The sequence below is a fragment of the Mustela nigripes genome, chromosome 6 (genome assembly GCF_022355385.1).
Source record: "Mustela nigripes isolate SB6536 chromosome 6, MUSNIG.SB6536, whole genome shotgun sequence".
NCBI lineage: Eukaryota > Metazoa > Chordata > Mammalia > Carnivora > Mustelidae > Mustela > Mustela nigripes.
In genome coordinates, this window is record NC_081562.1 from 46,499,338 (window position 1) to 46,524,414 (window position 25,077).

Consider the following 25,077-nt stretch of genomic DNA (forward strand, 5'->3'; position numbering starts at 1 on the left):
CACTTTGGCCATACTTGATATATAGTAGAAGTTTATAATGATTATAGTTCTCAAAATTGTTCTTTCAGACATAATTGCACAAATAAACAAAGATAAGGGCACCTGGGTGACTCAGTGGGTTAAAGCCTCTGTCTTTGGCTCAGGTCATGATCCCAGGGTCCTGGGATAGAGCCCACATCAAGCTCTCTGCTCAGCAGGGAGCCTGCTTCCTCCTCTCTCTCTGCCTGCCTCTCTGCCTACTTGTGATCTCTGTCTGTCAAATAAATAAACAAAATCTTCAAAAAAAACACAAAACAATAAACAAAGATAGAATTCAAAAATACCCATTATAACATTGTTTGTAATAGCAAAAAGAATTGGAAATAAATATCTGTCATTAGATATTTATCAACATGTATGTTATCATATATTTATTATTTATAAAATGTACATCATTACTCTCATAAGCTTTCCAATACATAATAAAAAAAACTACAAAACTCTAGAAGAAAACATACTTGTAAATCTTCGTACCTCTGGATTAGCCAGTAATTTCTCTCAAAACACAACCACAAAGGAAAAAATATGTACCTTGGATTTCATCAAGATAAACATTTTGTGCTCAAAGGACAATGTAGTGGGGTACCTGGCTGGCTCAGTGGAATGAGCATACGACTCTCGATCTCAAGGTCATGAGTTTGAGCCCCACGTTGGTGTAGAAATTACATAAATAAATAAATAAAGGCCTTAAAAAAAAGGAGAGACCATAGGCAGTGACGTCCAAAGAAACAGAACAGATGTGTGTAGACACACACACTCACACAAACACACGGAAAGAGATTTATTATAAGATTTATTATTGGCTCACATGATTGTGCAATTTGGCAGGTTCCAAGATCTGTGGGCGAGTGAGAAAGCTGGAGACTTCAGAGAGCCAGTGGTGTATTTCCAGTCCAAAGCTGACAGGCTTGAGGTTCAAAAAAAGGTCCATGTTTCAGTTTGAGTACAAAGGACAAAATTGATATCCCAATGCAAAAGCTGTCAAGAAGGACTAATTCCCTGTTAACAGGGAGAGGGTGAACCTTTTTGTTGTATTCAGGTCTTCCACTGATTTGGGGAGGCCCACCCACATTACAGAAGGCAATCTGCTTAACTTTAATCTAGCCGTTTAAATTTTAGTCTCATTCCGAAACACACAGAATAATTTTTGACCAAATATCTGACCATGTCCCCATCAAATTGATATGTAAAATTAACCATCAGAGATTCTATCAAGAACATGAAAAGACAGTTCACAAAATTGTACAAATATTTGCAAATCCTATATTCAATCAGGGTCTAATATTCAAAATATAGAAATAACTTTAAAACTCAAAAATAAAAAGACAAATTACCCAGTTTAAAAATGAACAAAAGATTTGCATAGATATTTCCTCAGAGGAGATGTACAAATGGCCAATAAGTACATGGGAAGACATTCAATATCCTTAATAATTAAGGAAGTACTATCAAAACCACAAGGAGTTATGACTTCACATCAACTAAGATGGCTGTAATCAAAGGTATGGATAATAATGAGCATTGGCAAATTTGTAGAGAAACTGGAGTCTTTGTACATTGCTGATGGGAATGTAAAATGGTGTGGCCACTTTGGGAAGACATTTGGCAGTTTCTCAGAAAATTAAATCTAGAGTTGTCCTGTGACCGAGCCACTCTACTGCTGGGTGCAAACTAAGAGAAATGAAACATATGTCCACCAAAAAATGCATGCACAAATGTTCTTGACAGAGTTATTTATGATAGACAAAAGTGGAAACAATCCAAATGTCCATCAACTGACAAATAAGTAAATAAGTATGGTATATCCATACAACAGAATTTACTGTGTCATAAAAAGAAATGCATTAGTGAGTGATAGACACTACAACATGAATGAACCTTAAAAACATTATGCTAAGTAAAAGTCACCAGACAGAACAGGTCATATGTTGCATGATTCCATTTATATGAAATGTCCAAAATAGGCAAATTCAAAGACACAGAAAGTAGATCAGTGGTTTCTAAGAACCGAGAAGAGGGAAGAACAGGGAGTAACTGTCCACGGGTAGGGAGTTACTTTTATGGGCTGAGGAAAATGTTATAAATTAGCTGCTACACTCCTTACACAACTCTGTGACTATACTAAAAATCACTGAGCTGAACAAAAAGGTGAATTTTATGGTATGTAACTATATCTCAATAGAGGCAGGGAAAAGCATATATAACATTAATTTTATATTAGAATGTTCGCTGTTTCTAGAAAATTAGTGGGACATGGCTTCTGGAATTTTTTTTTTTTCATTTTATTGGATTTGGTTGAAACATGCTAACTTAGAACATTTTTATTTATGGAAAAGCAAAGGGGTATATTTCCTACAGCAAGTATAAAAGTGGCCTTTCCATGACAAATTTCAGTTCACTCTTGAAAATGTGTATGTCATTTTGCATTCCAGAAATATTTATTTTCTACCAGTCCATCTGCTCCTTGGCCATCATCTAGATTTAAAACACCGTATCCAAAGTAAGAATTCTTTACTCTGGTATGGATGATATCTGCATTTGGGTGAATGGCCATTTGGTTTTCAGGGAGATCCTGCAATTATTCCATCTGAGGGCGGATTAGAGAAGACCCAGAAATAAAAGTGAATTACTATGAATGGCTTCAAGTCAACAAATCCCTATTTACACGAGGGGAAAGGCTTATTTTAACTATTGGCAACTGTGTTTAATAATTTATATTTAACCATCTATACTTGTACTAGGCATCACTGATAACGTGATTGTGTGTTTGCTTTGGCAAGAAGGTAATCATGGTAATCAAATCAAGTACCACTCTATTTATCGCCAACACTCTTCCACATAATTGAGGCCTTCCTTCCATCTGAGAAGTGATGGTACTTTAGATACGATCCGTGGCCACAGACTAACCCAGCAAAGTCATTGACTCTTCACTGGCCAAAGGAAGCAACTCCCTACTCTGAAATTCCAAGGTGAAAGGTCAACGACTTGAGAAGGCAACCTTCATCCTGCCTTATTCCTAAAGCATTCTAACTGACCAAAGCCCATAACTGCTTGCTGGGTGGTACACTTTTTTTTTAATATTGCTATTTCATTTTATTTATTTTAAGTAGGCTCCACACCCAACGTGGGGCTTGAACTCACGACCCCAAGATTAAGAGCTGCATACTACCGCTTGCGCCAGACAGGCGCCCCCTGGGTGGTACACTTTTAAATGAGTCCTGAACAAACACAGGAATGTGTATTTAAATAAACTGGTGTTCTTGGATAAACATTTGGGGAAACTGGATATGGTAGATTTTCAGTCTGGACATAGTTCATTTTAGGTGAAGGTATGACTTGATATGCCCTGCTTAATGATTTAAGAGATCTGCCTCATATTCAGTGAGTGAGGGACTTCTAGAAGCTTTCAGATAGATATTAAATTTAATTACTTTTTAAAATACCTAATTGTTTTCCATAAATGCAAAAATTTTCTTTGTGAAAATTTAATTTGATAAGTGTTCCTCTCTAATGACTAAAAGAAAGTTCAAGGATTTGAACTTGAAATCCAGTACATAACTCTTGAAAACTGGTACATAACCTCTATTCCTGTAACTTCTTAGGCATGACTCTATTCCCATGACAGGCTCCATCATAATAAAACCATCTCTAAGGGTTTCTTTCTTTACAGCCCTTCAGGTCTTCAAGACCATAAGCTACGTCCTATTAACCCTGGCAGCAACCACCTCCTTAGGGCCTAAGATGGTTTCTAGAAAACAGTAGGTACTCAATAAATGCTTGTTGCTGCACTAATTTCATCACAGCTTTATGGCTGAGAATGAAGTGTTGGGAACCACGCTACCTCTATTCACATGCCTTACTTTATGACTTTTGATAAATTACTTAACATCGTTAGCTTCCCCATACACAAAAGAGGAAAATATCCTACCTTCCCCAAAAATTAGTGCAGAAATTAAATGAGTTAATACAACTAAGCTACTTCTTGCCAGCTTAGCTTACTTAAAGTTAGGTGCTGTCATCATCTTCATCATCATTTGTAGCACTTATATTATTACATTACATTATTACAACATTAGTAGCCACATGACCACTTTGGGAGCCTGGGCACTTTTCACCCAGGCCCAGCTGGTAATTGCTCCTGGACTTGAAGGCAGAAGCTAAGTCAGCCTTCCTGTCTAACACCAGTTAGGAGGATGAGCTAGTCTGTAAAAATCAATGCTTTCTTTTTTCTTCCTTCCGTTTTCCTGCAACCTCTCCTGCCATCTACCCAGAGGGGGCAGAAATGCGGACAGTGGCACTCTGACTGGAAACCTAATATAACAAGCAGAGGTTCCAGATGAGCTCTGAGAGAAGAGGACACCCTTAGAGATTTCTGGGGTGTGTGTGTGTGTGTGTGTGTGTGTGTGTGTGTGTGTGTGTGTGTTCACGCATGCGCGCACACGTGAAGGGATTTTAATTAAATTTAATACCTAATCGGAAAGAGACTGAGAGACATACATTGAAGTAAAAACGATGCGGGTCATCAGGACGACTCAGAGATGTATGAAGAAAATTCGTCTCCATGGTTACCTTTACTAAGAAATTTTCTGCCTATTACTAAGCAGGCAGAGTGATACAGATATACGGAATCTTGAGCTGTGTGATAAAATGGCCCTATGTTTTCACTCAGGAAGCCTATGATGAGAATTTACTGTTACTGACATACATGATCCTTATAAGATTTTATTCTCTAAAATTTCTATTGTGTTAGGCAAGCACATATACATGTTGGCTAAAACATTTTCCATAGATGTCCCACAAATAATCAGAGCTGCCACTGTCCCTGGGCTTGCGCATATATTCCAGTGATGCTTCCTAGCTCTTAGCATTTAGAAAGAGTCTGTGAAATATTTTCAGTACTTCTGGCTCGTATTTTTCTCCTTCTTTCCTTCCTTCCAGGCCTTCATCCTTCCCACCTTCCTTCTCTCTAACAATCAACAAAAATTTTATTCAACTTTTAATAAATAGGCCTTTTATTACTAAAATGATGTTGTGACAAAATTATAAAAGATTGATTATAAGGTCTTGATGATTTTTTGACCGCTTTCTCAATCCAGAACTTTCTCACTGTCTTGTACCCATTAGCATTCACTCCCCAGTTCCCTACTCTTCAACTTCTGGCAATTACCAATCTTCTATCTCTAAAGATTTGCCTGTTCTGGACATTTCATATAAATGGAATGATGAAATATGGGACCTTTTCTGTCGTTTCTTTTACTTAATGTTTTTAATGTTCGTTCATGTGGTACATGTATCAGTACCTTATTCATTTTTGGGGCTGAAAAATATTATGTTGTATGGCTTTACCACATTTGGTATATCCATTTGCCAGTTGATTGTTTCCATTTTTAACTATTATGAATAATGGTGCTATAAACATTCATGTACAAGTTTTTGTGTGGACATACGTTTTCATTTTTCTTGGGTCTACACCTAGGAATGGAATTACTTGTCATATGGTTACTATAGGTCTAACTTTTTTGAGGAACTGCCAAACTGGTTTTCCAAAGCTACTATACCATTTTATATTCCCACCAGCAATGTATGAGGGTTCCAATTTCTCCATATCCTCACCAACATTTGTCATTGTCATCTTTTTTATTATAGTCATCCTAGCAAGAGTGAAGCAATATCTCCTTGTGGCTTTGATTTCATAATGCCTCATGATGTTAAACATCTTTTCTTATTTATTCTGGATTCTCAGGTCTATTCCATTGACCTATATGTCTATTCTTATGCCAATGCCACACTGTTTTGGTAGTGTATCTTTGTAGTAAGTTTTGAAATCAGGATCCATGAGTCCTCCAACTTCGTTCTGCTCAAGATTATTTTGGCTATTTGGGTTCCTTGCATTTGCATATGAATTTTAAGATCAGCATGTTAATTTCTGCAAAAAGGTCAGCTGGGATTCTTACAAGAACTGCATTGATGGTTGTAGATCAATTTCAGAAATATTGCCATCTTTTTTTTTTTTTTTTTTTTAAAGATTTTATTTATTTATTTGACAGAGAAATCACAAGTAGGCAGAAAGGCAGGCAGAGAGAGAGAGAGAGGAGGAAGCAGGCTCCCTGCTGAGCAGAGAGCCCGATGCGGGACTCGATCCCATGACCCTGAGATCACGACCTGAGCCAAAGGCAGCGGCTCAACCACTGAGCCACCCAGGCGCCCAGAAATATTGCCATCTTAATATTAAGTCTCCTGATATATAAATATGGGGTGCCCTTCCATCTATTCAGGTCTTTAATTTCTTTCAACAATGTTTTGCAGTTTTTAGTGCACCGCCCTTGCACTTTCTACAAAATTTATTCCTAAATATTAGTTTTTTTTGATGACACTGTAAGTGGAATTGTTTTCTTAGTTTTATTTTTGGTATTTGTTGCCACTATAGAGAAATACAATTGGTTTCTTCTCTTGATTTTATATCATGCAGCCTTGTGGAACTGGAGCATTATATTTAGGATTTTTTGTGGATTCCTTTGAGTTTTCTATATATGAGATCATACTATCTGCAAATAGAAATAGCTTTATTTCTTCCTTTCCAGTCAAAATTTTTATTTGTTTGTTTCATTATCTCGTCTAATTGCCCTGGCTAAGAATCTCTGGTACAAAATTGAATAGAAGTGGAAGAGTACTTGTGCCTTACTTGCACAAGAAAATGTGCCTAATCTTAGAATGAAAACTGAGTATTTCAGTGTTAAGTGTGATGTTAGCTATGGTGTTTTATAAACATGCCCTTCATCAGGTTGAAGAAGCTGTTTTCTACTCCCAGTTTTTTCAGTGCTTCTATCATAAAAAAATGTTGAATTTTGTCAAATGCTTTTTTCTGAGTCTATTGAGATGATATATGGTTTTGTCTTTTATCTTTTTGATATGGCATTATTACATTGTTTGATTTTTTTGCTTATCAAACTAACCTTGCATTCTTGCTTGCAAACAAACCTTATTTGGTCATGCTGTGTAATCTTTTTTATATGTTGCTGAATTTGGTTTCTTAATGTTGTGCTGAGAATTTTTCATCTAGATTTTATATCTAGATTCATATGGGTATAGACTCATATTGATGTCGGCTCCTATTAATAGTAAGCTGTAATTTTTTTATATTCTTTGGCTTTGATTTGAGGCTGATACTGGCTTCATATAATGAGCTGTGAATTGTTTCCTCCTTCTCCGTTTTTTGAAGGTGTTTTTGAATGATTGGTGTTAATACTTCCTTAAACATTTAGTAGAATCCACTAAAGTCACTTTGGTCCTAGGCTTTTTTTTATAAGAAGTTTTTAAAATTATCAATTCAATCTGTTTATTTGTTTATTTATTTATTTGTTTGACACAAAGAGAGATCACAAGTAGGCAGAGAGGCAGGCAGAGAGAGAGGGGAAAGCAGGCTCCCTGCTGAGCAGAGAGCTCCATGGGGGGGGGGGGGGGCTCGATCCCAGGACTCTGAGATCATGACCTGAGCCAAAGGCAGAGGCCTAATCCACTGAGCAACCCAGGCGCCCTCAATCTCTTTATTTATTTTGGTTCTATTTAGATGAGTCTACGAGTTACCTATTTCATATTGAATCAGTTTCGGTAGCTTATGTCTTTTTAGGAGTTTGTCGATCTGCATTATCTAATTTGTTGGTATCCAGCTGTTCATAGTCTTCTCTTTTTATTTCTGTAAAGTGGGAGGAGATGTCCCTTCTTTTGTTTGAGATTTCAGTTGAGTCTTGTCTTTTATTTTTTCTTGCTCAATCTAGTTAAAGGTTAGTCAGTTTCATTGATCTGCTCAAAGAACCAACTTTTGGTTTCATTGACTTTCTCTATTGATATTAGGATGTATTTTGAAATGAAAGAAAAATGAAAATACAACATTCCCAATTATCTGGATGTGGAGAAAGTAGTGTTTATCCTTGTCAAAATTTAGCTTTCAACTGGCTCCACAAAGATCCAAATCACACTGGCTACTTTTTGTAGCATGGTTGAGATTCTAATCACAGAATACGTTCAGGAATGTCTACAACTGCATAATACCGCAGATTGAAAGAACAAATGCTTGATCAACGTATTTCTAAAGCTCTTATTCTATTCCCATCATGATGACACAGTTCCATGCATGCAAGGACTCCAAAAATGGACATTTACTCTATTATAAATATGCATACAATGCCTGATAATCTGTGCAGAGACAAGAGGAAGAATTTACCAAACTGTCTGACGTTTTTAAGAGGAAAAATAATATGGGCGGCTCCTGCTTAACAGAGTCCTCCAAGCAGTCAAGTTTTCTCTTTTCAATGATTAATTCCTGAGATGTATTATCAACATGCACTCTAACTGCAGCCAGAGTTGAAATTACTGCCTTACTGCAGTGGAACTGCAAATTATCAGAATTATCAGTGTCAGTTAGATAGCTTTATAGCTATATGTTGTATTGTGCTATTGAGGTATAAAATTCCCCCTTCATTGCTATTGAAAACTGAAAAATATGGTGGCTCCACTTGTAAACCTAATATAATGTGCAGAGTTGTCAAATCACTATGTGGTATACCCGAAACTAATGTAACATTGTGTGTCAACTATACTTCAATGGTATGTAATATATTTAATAACTTACATAATGTATAATATATTATATAAAATTATAACATACAATTTATTATATATGTATGAAATACACTTAATGCTAAAAAAACTAATGCCAAGTCAATTGAATGTGTATTGTAAAATAAATGTTTTTAACTGACAAAGAAGTCTTTAACTTAAAAAGCAGTTGGATTTCCCTAAGAATTTCATTTCTTTAAAAATGGGGCTGCAACCAGATGAAAAACATATAAAAAACTGAAGCTGAGTTGTATATTTTTCTTTTTTTTAATTTATTTTTTATTATTTTTATTATGTTGAATTGTGTATTTTTTTATGTTTTTACATTTTAGCTGAACTCGATGGGTCATTATAATCCTGAAAGTACCTGAATATACTTTAGTTTATCTTTAATGTTCAGTACTAAAAGAGTTCTTCAGTAATTGCTTAAAGGGACAGAGAGCTATTCATTGTTTTGTGTTACTTAGGAAATTGTGCATGTGTATATGTATACATCAGCTAAAAGTCAAAGAAAGATTTCTTATTTCGGAAAGGATGGCTTTTTTCACTGAGACTTATTAATGTTCTTTCAGCATCATCTTTTTCTAAACTAATTATATAAACTTGGAAAAACTAAACTTGGGAACTAAAATTAGAGCTACCATCATTTTGTTCTTTTGCTAAAAAGGAAACAGCCTCCTCACCATGAGTGACAGTCAAAACAATACTAAATGCCAAAAAGAAGTAAAAATTAATCATACTTGGTTACCAGGCAAAGCACTACTTTTTTTCCCCTTTTTTACTAACAAAAGCATCGTAGGTCTTTTGGATGTTAATGCTAGACTTCATTGATGCTTAAATAAGATTCAAACTATAAATCAAGTGTAATACTTACTCTATCTGGATAAGCATGGCTTCTCCATTCTACATTTCCAACTTCTATCTAAAATGATCCCCCCACTATTCCTATATTCAGAAGGATTGGAAAAGCCATCAGAACACAGTAATTGTTATACACAGTATTACCTTAACCAATTACTTGCAATCACTCATACACACAGAAAATGAAAGTGTTACTCTCCATGTGTTCAGGACTAGATTCAGAGGGAGGATTACAGTCTTTGCCCTCAAGGAAGTTCACACTTTAGGGTAAGTCATTTTTAGTGAATATATTGGAAACGTGATGGAAAAATTGCTAAAAGGTTTCAGAGGAAAAAATCTCTAGAGTTTGATTATCATATGTTCATAATGTATATATGATACATTATGTATATATGTATATATGATACATATATACATAATGTATACATATACATATACATAATACATAATGTATACAATATACATATACATATACATACATATACATAATGTATATGTTCATCATCCGGGTGAAATCTGGAAGAAAACATACCGGACTAAGAGATTTTAGAGTTACAAAAGCTTGTTAGGGAGCTACTATAAAGGTCTGAACAATAGATGAAGAGCGTCTGAGCTAATTCCATGTCAATGAGCTCCAAGAGTCAGTCTTCCTGCCTCTTCCACATTCCAGGTGTTCGGTGACTTCTCTAAACTCAGAGATTTTGAGTTAGTGTTTGGAATTCCTCAACCTAAAAATAATCATGGAAATGCACAAGCATTTAGATACAAGGTTATTTATTTGCAGTCTTGTCTATAATTGTGAAAAGTTAAAAACAAGTTGATGTTCAAAAATAAGGTATTGGGGACGCCTGGGTGGCTCAGTTGGTTAAGCAGCTGCCTTCGGCTCAGGTCATGATCCCAGCGTCCTGGGATCGAGTCCCACATCGGGCTCCTTGCTCGGCAGGGAGCCTGTTTCTCCCTCTGCCTCTGCCTGCCATTCTGTCTGCCTGTGCTCGCTCTCTCCCCCCCCTCGCTGATAAATAAATAAAATCTTTAAAAAAAAAAAAACAAAAAAACACAAAAATAAGGTATTGGATAAACAAACTACAGGACATCCATACAATGGAATACTACAGAGTGTTTGAAAATAGTTTTTTAATAAATTTAAAGACATGAAAAGATAACCATGATATATTTAGTTTAATGGCAGGTCATGAAGGAAGATGTGGAGTAAAAATCTAGATGATGCCATATATACATATAAGGACTTGAAGAACATACACACAAAATGTTATTTGCGATCATTCTTAAGTGTTGGTATTATGGGATGTTTTCCCTTGTTTTTCTTAGCTTTAGTTTTAGGTTTTCTACAATGAATATGCATTATTTTTTAATCTAAAAATTATATAATTTTAATTAAAATATTTAAATTTTAACTAAATGTAATTAAATATTTAATAAAAATAAAAATAAAATTTAATTAAATAATTTTAAGGACATGAGGTAAGACTTTTAAGGGCTCGAGGTATGAAAATGGTGTCCACTTAGAGGGCCACTGATTTTGCATATGTAACACTGCCACCGACTTCTCATCACTAACCAACTTTTCCAATATTGCCTTCTTCAAATATTTAGCAACGTTTATGCCATATAGCTTGCAATAGCTATTTAAGGATAGAGTAAAGTAAGAATTACCACATGATCATCATTAGCTATTATAATCATTCACAGATGTGTACTGTATGCCAGATACGGGCTGGAAATGTTCACATATCTTTGTTTCTTTAACTTTTATAATGCGAATCGACCCTGTGAGTTTTATTATCAGCTGCATTTACAGATTAAGTAGTCTGAGGTCCCAAGAGCTTAAGTGAAGTGCAGAGCGCTGATTTAAACTCACAGTCCAAGGTCAGTGCTCCAAGAAAAATATAACAAGTTCAATTTATGTTTATTTTTTTAACAATTGTTTTGACTTTTTTTTTTTTTTAAGATTTATGTATTTATTTTAGAGGGGAGGAGGGGCAGAGGGAGAGAGTCTTAAGCGATCTCCTGCTGAGTGCTGAGCCCTATCTGAGGCTTGATCTCAGGACCCAGAGATCATGACCTGAGGCAAAACCAAGAGTCAGTGGCTTAACCAACTGTGCCATTCAGGCACCCACTGACTTTTATGTTTTCAAACAATAAAAGAAGGATATTGTCAATTTCACCTTGTCCTATACATTGCATAAAAGAATCAGATATTGTATGAATTCAAAAATCTTTATCTAATCACTCAAAAGGGAGAGCAGCATTCTACCTAGTGAAGTAGATGCTTTCAAGTAGGGAAATCAATCATTTCCCACCCCTCCCAAAAAAAAAAAAATGTTCTCTTCATTGTGAGATTTTCTTTTTGCTTTAGGGTGAAATTCATTTGTCATCTTCCTGGGCCTGTGCTTGGTCTCTTTTAACCTTGTTACATTTCTTCCCTACAGGATTTCCTTTGGGAAATTTTACGATGGATGATCACAATATCTATTCATTTATTTTAGCTTTTAGAAATTAGTAACACTGCATTTTGTGTCACATTTAACTTTCCAAGAGCTTTGAATTTAAGCCACAATTTAAAACGCCTAGCACTCCTTAACTTTTTTTTTTTTTTTTTAATTTTACCCTTTCATCTGTCAAGTGATCCAGAAAGGGAGTTAGTACTATATATAGTTTATTTGAAGGTAAGGAGGTGGAGAGGAACAGCAAACCGTTCATTAAATACCATGACCTCTGGAACTTAAAAAGGGTAGAATCAGATGTTTCAAAGAACCATGGGGGCTATTCAAGCCACACATAGTAAAGGGACTTGAAGTCTCTATCTCACCACTGTTTTCTCCTTTGTTATTGCAAGTGAGTAAAAACTTCTCTTTTTTTCTTTCTTTTTATTAAAAGTACCCTAAAAACAGAAAATGCAGACAAATGGAACAAAATTAAATTAAAAAAAAAAATCAAGTTGGAGTTGGAGGGGCTTACGCATGCTCACCTTTGGAATAAAGCCAAGACGGTCAGATCTGTGAGCATCATAAAGGGAGCACACCAGGAGGGGGAAAGGCAGGACTGAACATCTCAGTCTCCCAACAGTTCAGAACTGGAGAGGACGCCAATATTAAAAGTCTCACTTCTCATCATGTAGGATTGAGATGTGCATAGCTATAGAGACAGTTCTGAATGAATCACGTCTATTTTTTACAGTATGACGACCACAAAAGGTTGGGAAAGCTCTCAAAGATCACATCTCTTCGATTTCATTCTGGACTAAATTCTTATAATCTTCAGGGGCGTATTTTTCCGTTCTCATTTCAAATACTTCAAGATAAGCAGCTACTACCACTCCCCATTGAAACTTAATTTCTTAATCCAGTAATTTCAGAAGCACATCTTCCTGGGCTACGGGCAAAATGATCATTTGTTTCCTTTTATTCTCAGACTCCCATTTCCATTCCTTATCTGGAACTGAGCAAGGTGCCAGGCTTGAAGTCTCACTGGTCCTGTTGGGCGAGGCACCGCAAAGGGAACAGCGTATCTGAGAATTGGGCATAGCCTCCTGGCCCGAGGGCTGAAGACTATAAGCCTTCTGCCTAAACCCAGCTTCTAAAATTCAGCACACAGCCCCGACTACTGGGAAAATCAATGCTTAATTTTGAGTTATTCTCAAAGTCAATTGTAGTGTTCTTATATTTTTAGCTGTATTTTCTTCCCACTTCTTGGTCATTAAGAGCAGTGGTGCAGAATGGAACAATTTCAGCAGAGCACTGTTTATAAGCCCTTGCTGAAATGGATGTGTGGCCCTGGGCCATAATATTTATACATGTTTTCCTTTTTACTTAATTGTAATTAGTATGCTGTTTATTGCATTCCTTTTACCTTTCCTTAAGAATTTGCTTTTTCCTTCAATTGTTTGCATTGGTATCTTTTGAATTTCCTCCCGCTTATTTATTTTTTTGGCATAAATAATAATTGGTGCTACCACAGGAGCTTGATAAAGCTTTTTATTATGTTCCCCTCTGTCCAACAGCAATCATGAGGCATAAAGAAGTCTAAACAGTTTTTCCAGAGTTACATAACAAAGGAGAAGCAAAGTCTCAGTAGGACTTTGTGTTCTTAGTTTTCCACATTCTGTTTTTATTAAAAGTCCAGGTCTCCTATTATTTCTGTCGATTTTTTTTCCCTCTAAGTCTGTTAGATTTATCCCAGCCCCCGCATCTTAATTTGTATTTTCTCTTAACTTCTGATGTTTGTTTTGTTTTTGAAATGTCTTTCTGATTTGATCCTGACTTCTTATCACTGGTTTATGGATACTGGGAAAAAAATGCCTCTCTCTTAGTTCAGTAAAGTGGCATTTTGTCTTCCAGATCATTAGTCAGTAATAGCTGATTAAAAACCTAAGATTCAATAATTATAAAACACCTCTCTTCTCCAAATTGTTCAGTGAACTGTGTTAGACACCTTGATTTGGGAGAAAGAAATCTAGTTGATTCACACCTTTACTTTACCCCAAAATAAATTAGAACTAGATTAAAAGATTGACTTTTAGTAAAAATTAAGCTTCCAGGAGAATTTGTATGTCTGTTAAAGTAGTGCAAGAAACCATAAAAAAAAAAAAAGATTGATATATTTGAATGTAGATATAACTTTTAAAAAATCCTTGGTGTTTTAAGGCAATAATATACCGTATATATGCAACACGTACATCTGAGAAGTATTTAATTTCTTGTATATCATAGTCTTCAACAATAAATACATTAATGCTCCAATGTAAACATTAGGAAAGAGCACAAACAAGTATCAAAGGTTAGGACTGATAAATGAACAGTAATTATACCAAAATGTATTTATCCCCATTTCTAACCAAAGAAATAAAATTTAAAACAAGTCACTGCCATGATTGCCATTAACATAGCAAAATTTAAAAGTCAGTTTAAAAGAGAGTGAAGTTTATGTGACTGAGTGATTCTAATTTCCTTTTTAAAACTTCTAAGTTCCACTGATCTTCTGCAAGGAGCACGTGTTCCTTTTATAGCACTTTAAAACATATATAAATGTGTGTTTAATGTCTTCTGCAAGCACAAGACATGACTAAGAAGTGAACAGATATTTTGAGTTGATTCTACTGATCTGATTTTCTAATTCCACTGTATTTCAATTAACTTAATTTGTTCCTTGAAAATAAAAATTAACAAAAGCAGAGATTTTTCCAAGTTAATGACATCCTATGGTAATATTTCATGGCCAAGAGAGAAGAGAACTACCTTGATAAGGGCTGTTCTGTTGAAGAAGGCTGTCTGCACAGTCAACAGCTTGTACATGATTAATTCCATAATTGAGCTTCAAGACAATGTCTGAGATGTTGAGGTGAAGTGTTCTGAAATTGTTTAGGGTTCACGAGAAATGGATCTGCCATAATAAAGGGAAATTTTTAGATAAGTAGGTTATCAAGAAGGATGTATTTTTCTGGAGTAACAAATGTGTAGATTCAGTTCATTTCAAAACGTTAATCTCAGCATAAACAATTTTTGTGTTTCTGCAAAGATCTCTCAAAGTAGATCCCTTAGGGAGGCAAAAGGTGGGAGTTATATTGGACTTTATTCCATTATTACCCAAAATAATAGCCAGGCAACACTTCTTAGAAGCAGTGTACTTACGCTGTCGGGTTCATCCTTGGAATAAGCCTCTGAAGAAGGTACCCTTAATTACTCACTAAATAAAAGAAGAAATTCTGATGCAACAAGGCTAGGTCCACCAGAAGGACGTGGGAGAGGCAGGATTTGAGCCCAGACAAATCTGACGGTGAGGCTGGAATTCATACTCTGACTAGTACCCTGCCTCTACATTAGATTTCAGTTGTCTTGACCTTCCCCTAACAGCTGACCCCCAGCTCCACGTAGGGCACTGGCTAGCCTGACATAATCTGCCCACCCTACCCTTGCTTTTGGGGAGTGAATCAGAAAGTGCTTGGGTTTCGTAGTCTAGCTTGGATTGAATTTTTGTTCCATGTTCATGTTCCTAAGTTAATTATTTCTTCACCCATAAAATGGGGAAAGTAATAACCTCAGAGAGCTGTTACAGAGATGGCAATAGCATATGTGAAAGTGCTTAGAACAACGCTTGGCAAATCATGGATGTTTAATAAATATTAGTTTCCTTTCTTCCTTCCCTTGCCAGACAAAAGTCGTTCTTCCTTACTAAGTCAGTTTGCATGAAAATGCTTTCATGGCTCTCACTTTATCACAGAAGCTGTGGAACTTTTGTTCATTCGATCAAATGGACCCTATTAGACATGGAATCTCAGAGGCTTCTCATCCCCCAAGTGTGGGCAGGGGATGCTGTGGAAAGCCCTGTTAGATGTTTATATAAGCTGACATTTGAAATTCTCTTTTCTGGGTTTGGACAAGCATTTTATACTCTTACGTCTGTGACTCTTGCTTCTCTCTCATTTCTCCAACCTAACCCTGCCCCCCAACTCCAAAATGCACTTTTATACAACTGAACTCTAGCTCAAACTGCTTATAGGCCATTTCTCAAAGATGCCTTATCATTTCCTGCTTCCACATTTTTTTTTTCTCCTGCCGGGCTCTCTCCTTGAATAACCTCTTACGGAAAATTTATCTATGAACTTTTACCTTCAAGGCTTCACTCAAATGCCTGCTCCTGGCACAGCTCTGCCCACTCTGGATAGAAGAGACCTCCCTTTCTACTAGACCACCATGGCACAGAGTATCACTCAATGGACAGACTGCAGACGCTTTACTCTTTGGGGGCAGAAGATTGATTGGATGGAATAATAATTTAAAACAGCATCTGATTATAAATGGCCTGTCCCAACTCCTTACTAAAAAAATGTATGAAGCAAGCAAAAGCCGCAGTCTTACAAATACACTAAAACCTAATAAACAATGTATTATCAGAATTAGGAAGGAATTTCTGACAATTTAAAGGCCAGAGGAACTGGATTGAGAAACTTGTACAAACTGCTTTCCCACTAAAAATAGATAAAAATTCTTGCTCTGAGAATAGAACCACTCTTCACCCTCCTCAACTGTTTACTTCCTACTCAAAAATCACAGGGGCCCTGTCCATCACTCACAACAGCCACACACACACACACACACAAGATGATGGGGGACAAACTCTTCTAACAGCTAAGTGATATTTTATGGGGTATCCAGTATGCTATCCCCTAATCCCTAACAGTGATTCAAAAGAATTAAACATAGTAAAAAAAAGACTAGAAAAGATATTTTGAGAACATGCCAAAAAAAAAAAAAAAAAGACAAGTCATCAATATTAATTTTTTTTTAAGCCAGAGGTGGGAGGTGACAGGAGGGTGAATTGAAGGAAGGTGATACAAACTTCCATTTAAGACAAATAATAAGTAATAAATAATGTAATATATATGATGTCCTGTACAACACGATGACTATAGCTAACTCTGCTGTATGGTACATTTGAGAGCTGTTAAGAGAGTGGATCCTAAGTTTTCATCACAAGGAAAAGGTGTTTTTGTTTGTTTCTATAGGAGATGGTGAATGTTAATTAAATTTATTGTGGCAATCATTTCACAATATATGTAATTCAATTATTAATGTCGTCTACCTTAAGCTTATATGGTGCTATATATAAATTCTGTCTCAATAAAACTGGGGAAAAAAGTCAGATGTGAGACAAAATGTAGAATTAATAGGAAAATAAATACTTAATATTGATAAAATTGATAGTAAATAGGTAATTGCTAATCTTTTCAAATAAAACAATGGCTGAAATATATAAAGTAAAAATTGCCAGGGATATAAAGAAAAATAACAATACAGGTGTTGGGGAAGATCACATACATCTCAGGCTTTGAGAAATCCAGTCGGAAAAAATAGATTGGAAAAACATATAATTATTATATATTATATATATTATATTATATATTATATATATTATATTATAATATATAATATCTCCAATACCCACCACCTGGTTTCCCCCCACCTCCCACCCCCCGCCCCTTCAAAACCCTCAGACTGTTTTTCAGAGTCCATAGTCTCTCATGGTTCACCTCCACTTCCAATTTCCCCCAACTCCCTTCTCCTCTCTAACTCCCCTTGTCCTCCATGCTATTTGTTATGCTCCACAAATAAGTGAAACCATAGAATAATGGACTCTCTCTGCTTGACTTATTTCACTCAGCATAATCTCATATTATAATATATAATATCTCCAATACTATAATATATATAATATAGTATATATATACTATATATATAGTATATATATATTATAATATATACTATATATATAATATATATATAAAATATAATATATATATAGTATATAATATATATTATATATAATATTAATATATTATATATAATATATATTATATATATGTATATATACATATATATATATATTTCTGACATTTCTGATGTCAGAAATGGCTATTTGTGTATATATAATATATAATAAATTATTATACATTATAATAATATAAATAAGGTGGTGTGTATATATACATATATATGTGCATAGATAAATTTATAGAGAGATAGATATAAATAGGTAATCAGTTCAGTTGCCTCCAAAAGTATCTATGAAATATTCAGAAAAAAATTATCACAGTATTTGTCTCAAAGAAAGAATTGAGAAATTCCAAACATTAGAAGTTGGATGATTTGCATTTACTATTACTAGAAATTAATAAGGAAGATAAATTCATAAAAATTTAAATAAACATCAAGCCAAAGTAGGAATTAAAACTACGGTTATAGGGCACCTGGGTGGCTCAGTTGGTTAAGCGACTGCCTTCAGCTCAGGTCATGATCCCAGAGTCCTGGGATTGAGTCCCACATCAGGCTCCCAGCTCCATGGGGAGTCTGCTTCTCCCTCTGACCTCTCCTCTCATGCTCTCTCACTCTGTCTCTCTCTCAAATAAATTAGAAAAAAAAATTTTTTTTTAAACTCCCAAAAACTACAGTTATAAACCATTTAGAAATGAACAAAAATGACATTACATATCAATTCGTAAGAGGAAGGAACCTAACATGCTTTTGTTCAATGGGTTTTTGAAAATTAAGCTCTAGCCACATGAGTATTTCCTGATGTCGTGCCCTTTAGAAAGCGTGTAAAGCACCCTTCGAATGAAATATCCTGGGCCTAGTATTTGCTCTTACTGTCTTTGTTTACATTTGTTTTGACCTGTTTTTCCCTATTCTCCATTTCCTTGGAATACCAACCACTAAGCAACATATTGGATCATCTCAGAAATACCTAAGGTCCTTTAAATTTAATAGTTCTTGTGAGTATAATCTATGACTTGTTCCACACTTGTTCCCTCAGTCTTGGTTCCACACAGCTAGTGTTGCTGTTAAGAGGCACTCACACCTTCTATCCAAGACACAAGGGGCCTTTACAAGTTGGAAGAGCTCCAACTCATCTCCCAACTAGAAGAGGAAAATTATGGAGGGAAGATAAATTATAACTCAGAATAAGAGTCTGTGATCTCAATATCTTCAGGAGTTTATCACAGAATTAAATAAATACATACACATACACACACACATATATATGCATGCATTCACACATACATACATAAATGGAAAATACGGATGCTATTTTTTTAGGGATTCACTCAGAATTATAAACAGTACATACATTTTAAAACTTTTAACTTCTATTTCAATGGCAATAATGTGGACCAAAGTGTTTTTTTTCTCTGAGCTTCCGGTGTCCAGTGAGATCATGTGTACAGTATATTGATGTCAGAAATGGCTATTTGATTTCTATACTGAACTCTCAGACATACGGAAAATAAAGCTGGTTTGTGTTATACATCATTTCTCAATCCAAATGTGATGTTTCTTTTCCTGAATTTTTCACTTAATATTACTAGCAAGTATATCATTAGTAAATTATAGTGCATTTTCTCAATTCAGACTTATTTCCAACAAAAAACCTGCCAGTTTCCTATAAAGAAACTGTAGATAGTTGGTATACTCGTCTATGGTACCATAAGAGAAAAAGACATTTGGTCCTTATTTCTGGAAAAGTTCTCACTAAATAGTGAGTACATATGTACGAAAGACAAATTTGTGTGATCAAAATAACTCATGTGGTTTCTAAACGTATTAACGGTCTTCCCCAATGTAGACGGGGGTCCAACGTATCTCTTACATTGGACATGAGTAGCTTGGGGAATGTTGAACCCTTTGTGGCTACCCCAACCCCACGGGAGACAGTGGCAATGGAGTATCTGCAGTCAGCCAGCCGAATACTCACAAGATCACAGCTGAGGGACGTCGTGGCAAGTTCACATTTACTCCAAAGTGAATTCATGGTGAGCCTGCTGTTTATTGTTCACTGCATATTCAGAGAACCCCCTCAGGGCTGCTGGTGACTAAGTTGATTCGGAAAAACACATGTCTACCCAGAGAGCTTTAGAACTTCTTAGATCTAATTATTGTCCAAAGGGAATATCCATTTTGTAGATCACTTTAGGTATATCGGTTGTACATTTTAATCCAAGTCTGTTGATTTTAATAAACTGATCATTCCAGGGTCTGTTCAGATATTTGCAACCACTCTAATGATGACATATCTAGCAGTGGGCTAGTATTACCAATAGCCTCTTCAACTATTATTAAGCATCCAAGGTAAAAGATGAACATGGAGTTTTTAAAATTAGACTTTGTAGTGTGTCATCTTTTCACATATGAAGAAAACCTAGCGAGATGAAAGAACCAGTCACACAGCTAGCCAAAAGTACATCCAATATTCTTTTCTAAAACCACAGATAGGCTTTTTGGGATAAGCCTTTAAAGGAAAGATGAGACCAACAAGGAATACCAAAGGGAAGGATAATACTGGGAGATGGTCATTGTCGGTGCTTGTCATAAAGCAGGAAGAAGCAGGGGAGGAAAGATCTGTCATGGTTTTACCAAAACAGACTGATGTGCTTGAAATTACCAAACATAAATGTGTGCTTTCTACTGAACATTCAACAATTTCGCTTCTTTTGGTAACTTGGAACTCGGAAGTTATAATATTTCATTGAAGCAGAGAGTAGGGATGAATATTATAAATATCTAAAATAATGCAAATTTAGGAAATGATATTTAAAAAGCAAACTACTCCTCTTTGTAGACCATATTCATGATCTCAAATTTCCAGACTGACTGAAAACAATTTGAATTAATTTGTAGATAATTTCTTTCATCAAATTGAATTCATTTGTAGATAATTTCTTTCATTTCAGTGAATATTAGGCTGTTGAGTTATATTTTCCATTGAAGAAAGTTCAAGTAATGAAAATAGTATTTCACGTGATCTAAAAATAAGTTCCTTTGTTTCACATTAACATTTATCTAATAATCTTTTCCAGAATTTTAACTAGAGATCCTCTATTTTGTCTAATCAGATCTTTACATATTTGTTTTGACCCTTTGAAAACGTTGGCTAATGACATTCATTGTCCCAGTCATCTATAGATGCTCACCTTTAAGATCTAATTCACTTCCACAGAGCCATTTCTGCTCTAATTGTTCCTCTCCAGTCATTTGAGGCCCATGACATATTCTGAGTAAAAACATTTGTATTCCTGTTAAGAAGGAGAAAACAGTGTCTGGAATCCCTTCACTAAAAATATTGCATTTACAACAACAAATGGAACAATACAATGAATCACTGACCTCTACCTCTGAAACCAGTAACACATATATGTTAATTAATTGAATTTAAACTTAAAAAAGAAAAAAAAACAAAACAAAAAACAAATGGAACAATACAATCATAATCCATTCCTTAATACAAAAAAAATTATATTGCCATCACTTGAATAAAAAAAAACTCCCTTTGTATTTACCATTTGGAGAGGGAGGTTTTAATAATCCTGACAGAGTCATACAATGGTAAAAGAGAATCCATCATAATGAAATTTTTGATAACTTACATGAAGTTTTTAAAAATTTGAATACATTGCCCATTTTCAGCTGTTTATATATATTTCTAGCAATTATGTCAGAACAGAATTTTAAAAATCTAATCAAAATTTTATATGTTTCTTTAATAACCGTATGTAAAATAATACTTTCTAACACAGCGAGCTGTTTCTTAGAGTCAACTTGCCAGGGTGCAGCTAATATGTTTGTGAAAGGAAGGGTGTTGGTCAACCAGAGGTGGTAGTCTGTTGTTTTATAAATGACTTTGAAGTTCAATAGGGTTCTGGATCAGATGGCCCCCTGTGAAGATTTTCTTTGTGGCAGCATCAGATATACTAATTTGATATCATTTATTTTTGCAGGAAATACCAATGAACTTTGTGGATCCCAAAGAAATTGACATTCCCCGTCATGGAACTAAAAATCGCTATAAGACCATTTTGCCAAGTAAGTTTCTTGAATGAAATAGTTTGCATTATAAAGCATAAGCCTTCCCCAGTCACCCTTACCTTATCACTTTCCATCCTCACAACTTCTCCATACACACCAAATTTGGAGTTATAAATGCACATTAAGACTACTGACCATGAAAGTAGCTTGAGGTTCATTACTTTATCCTGTACTACTCTTCTTAAAATGATCAGCTCAGGGGCGCCTGGGTGGCTCAGTGGGTTAAGCCACTGCCTTTGGCTTGGGTCATGATCTCAGGGTCCTGGGATCGAGTCTCGCATCGGGCTCTCTGCTAGGCAGGGAGTCTGCTTCCCTCTCTCTCTCTGCCTGCCTCTCCCACTACTTGTGATTTCTCTCTGTCAAATAAATACATAAAATCTTTAAAAAAAAAAAAATGATCAGCTCACAATTCCAGCAAACACATGGGTCTAAAATAATATTGTACCACACATTATGGTCAATTGATTTCATCAAACAATTCAATGGACAAAGGATAGTTTTTTCAGCTAAAGGTTGCTGAGACAGCTGAATAGTCATGAACCAAAAAAAAAAAAAAAAAAATGAAGTTAGATGTATGGAGGCCTGGATGGCTCAGCCGGTTAAGAGTTTGTCTTCAGCTGAGGTCATGATCCCAAGGTCCTGAGATTCACACCATGTCGAGTTCTCTGCTCATCAGAGTAGTCTGCTTCTACTCCCTCTGTCCCTCTCCAGCTTATGCACTCTCACTCACTCTCTTTCTCCCAAATAAATAAATAAAATCTTTTTTTTTTTTAAAGATTTTATTTATTTATTTGACAGACAGAGACCACAAGTAGGCAGAGAGGCAGGCAGAGAGAGAAAGAGGAGGAAGCAGGCTCCCTGCAGAGCAGAGAGCCTGATGTGGGGCTCAATCCCAGGACCCTGGGATCATGACCTGAGCCGAAGGCAGAGGCTTTAACCCACTGAGCCACCCAGGCGCCCCTAAAATCTTTTTTTAAAAAATGAAGTGGGACCCTGCCCCACACCATATACAAAACTCAGTACAAAATGGATCAGACCCGAAGGTAAGAGCTAAAACTATAAAACTATTAGTATAAAACAGATGTAAATCTTCATGACTTTCAATTAGTCAATGACTTCTAAAATATGACACCAAAGTACAAGCAAGCACAAAAAATAGATAAATTAAATTTTATTAAATGAAAATATTTTATGCTTCAAAGGATACCATTAAGAAGATAGAGAACTCACAAAATGGGAAAAAACATTTGTAAATTAAATACCTAATAAAGGACTTCTATCTAGAATGTATAAAGAACTCTTACCGGGGGCGCCTGGGTGGCTCAGTTGGTTAAGCAACTGCCTTCAGCTCAGGTCATGATCCCAGGGTCCTGGGATTGAGCCTCACATTAGACTTCCTGCTCAGTGAGGAGCCTGCTTCTCTCTCTCCCTCTGCTGCTCTGCCTGCTTGTGTCTCTTGCTCTCTCTATCAAATTTAAAAAAAAAAAAAAAAGAACTCTTACCACTTAGTTATCAAAAGACAGCCCAATTTAAAAATGGGCAAAAGACTTGAGTAGACATTTCTCCATGGAAGAGATACAGATGATCAACAAGCATTCGAAAAGATGCTCAACATTAATGGCCATAAGGGAAATCAAAACCACAATGAGATACCACCTCACATCCACATGATTATAATAAAAATGATAGACCATACAGAAAGTGCTAACAGGGATGGGAAGAAACTGGAACCTTCCCACATTGCTAGTAGAGAAGTAAAATGGTACAGCTACTTAAGAAACAGTGTGGTAGTTCCTCAAACGGCAAATCCTAGAGTGACTGTATGACTCAGACATTCTACTCCTAGGCATATAACCAAGAGAAATGAAAACATTTCATTGTCAATCACAAGACAAATAGATAGTTGGGATTTTGGCAAAATCCATAAACATTTCAAAACAATAGCTCTGGAAAAATGGAGCCACAGAGACTTTTTAAAAGTATTGATATTAGAAAGCTATACACAAATGTTTCTAACAGCATTATTTATAATAGCCCCAAAGGTGGAAACAACCAAAATATCCATCAACTGATGGAGAAATAAAATGTAGACTATCCACACAATGAAATATTACTCAGTCATAAAGAGGAATGAGGAGCTGATGCCTGCTACAACATGAATAAACCTTGAAACATTATGCTAAGTGAAAGAAACCATCACAAAAGACCTCATACTGTATAATTCCATTTATATGAAGTGGCCAGATTGGCAAATCTATAAAGACATAAACTGTCTTAGGGGTTGCCTAGTGCCGGGAGGCATGAGAAATAGCTGTCAGTTGTACAAGTTTGTGAATAAAGAAAAAGAACTCTATGATGGTACACTTCAAATGTGTGAATTGTATGGTATATGGGTTATATCTTAAAGCTGTTACCAAAAAATTTCGTTGTGTACAATAATCATCTAGAGTCCTTGGGGCACTTGGGTGGCTCAGTGGGTTAAAGCCTCTGCCTTCAGCTCAGGTCATGATCCCAGAGTCCTGAGATCGAGTCCCGCATCGGGCTCTCTGCTCAGCAGAGAGGCTGCTTCCTCTACTCTCTCTCTCTGCCTGCCTCTCTGCCTACTTGTGATCTCTGTATGGTCTATCAAATAAATAAAAAATCTTTAAAAAAATAATAATCATCTAGAGTCCTTATAAAAATCTAGAGTCTTAATAGATGAAAGAAAAAAAAAATTCTGGAATCCTCTGTCCCACCCAGGGATTCTGTTTAAGTAAGTCTGCTGTTGGGTTTAAGAATCCGTATTTCTTTTTAAAAAAAGATTTTTAAAAATGATTTTATTTATTTATTTGACAGAGAGAGCACAAATAGGCAGAATGGCAGGGAGAGGGAGAAGCAGGTTCCCCGCTGAGCAGGAAGCCCAATGTGGGGCTCGATCCCAGGACCTTGGGATCATGACCAGAGCCAAAGGCAGAGGCTTAACCCACTGAGCCACCCAGGTGCCCCAAGAATCTGTATTTCTTAGCTAACACCCAGGTGATTCTGATACAGATAATACCAGGACCACACTTTGAGAAACACTGTTTGGCAATGTTAAACAAAATTTAACTGGGGTGCCTGGGTGGCTCAGTTGGTTAAACATCTGACTTCAGTTCAGGTCATGATCTCAGGGTCCCGGATCAAGCCCCGCTTTGGGCTCCCTGCTCAG

At 35.9% G+C, this 25,077-nt stretch overlaps 1 protein-coding gene across 2 annotated transcripts in view; it reads left to right on the forward strand.

Annotated features, from left to right (window-relative positions):
* The window catches only part of PTPRR (protein tyrosine phosphatase receptor type R), a 239,296-nt gene that overhangs the window by 173,744 nt on the left and 40,475 nt on the right, over positions 1–25,077 (forward strand). For both annotated transcript variants that reach the window (XM_059402463.1, XM_059402464.1), the window contains 2 exons: positions 19,654–19,840; positions 21,803–21,887. In XM_059402463.1, the coding sequence (XP_059258446.1) occupies positions 19,654–19,840; positions 21,803–21,887 (272 nt within the window). The remainder of the gene's footprint in view (positions 1–19,653; positions 19,841–21,802; positions 21,888–25,077) is intronic.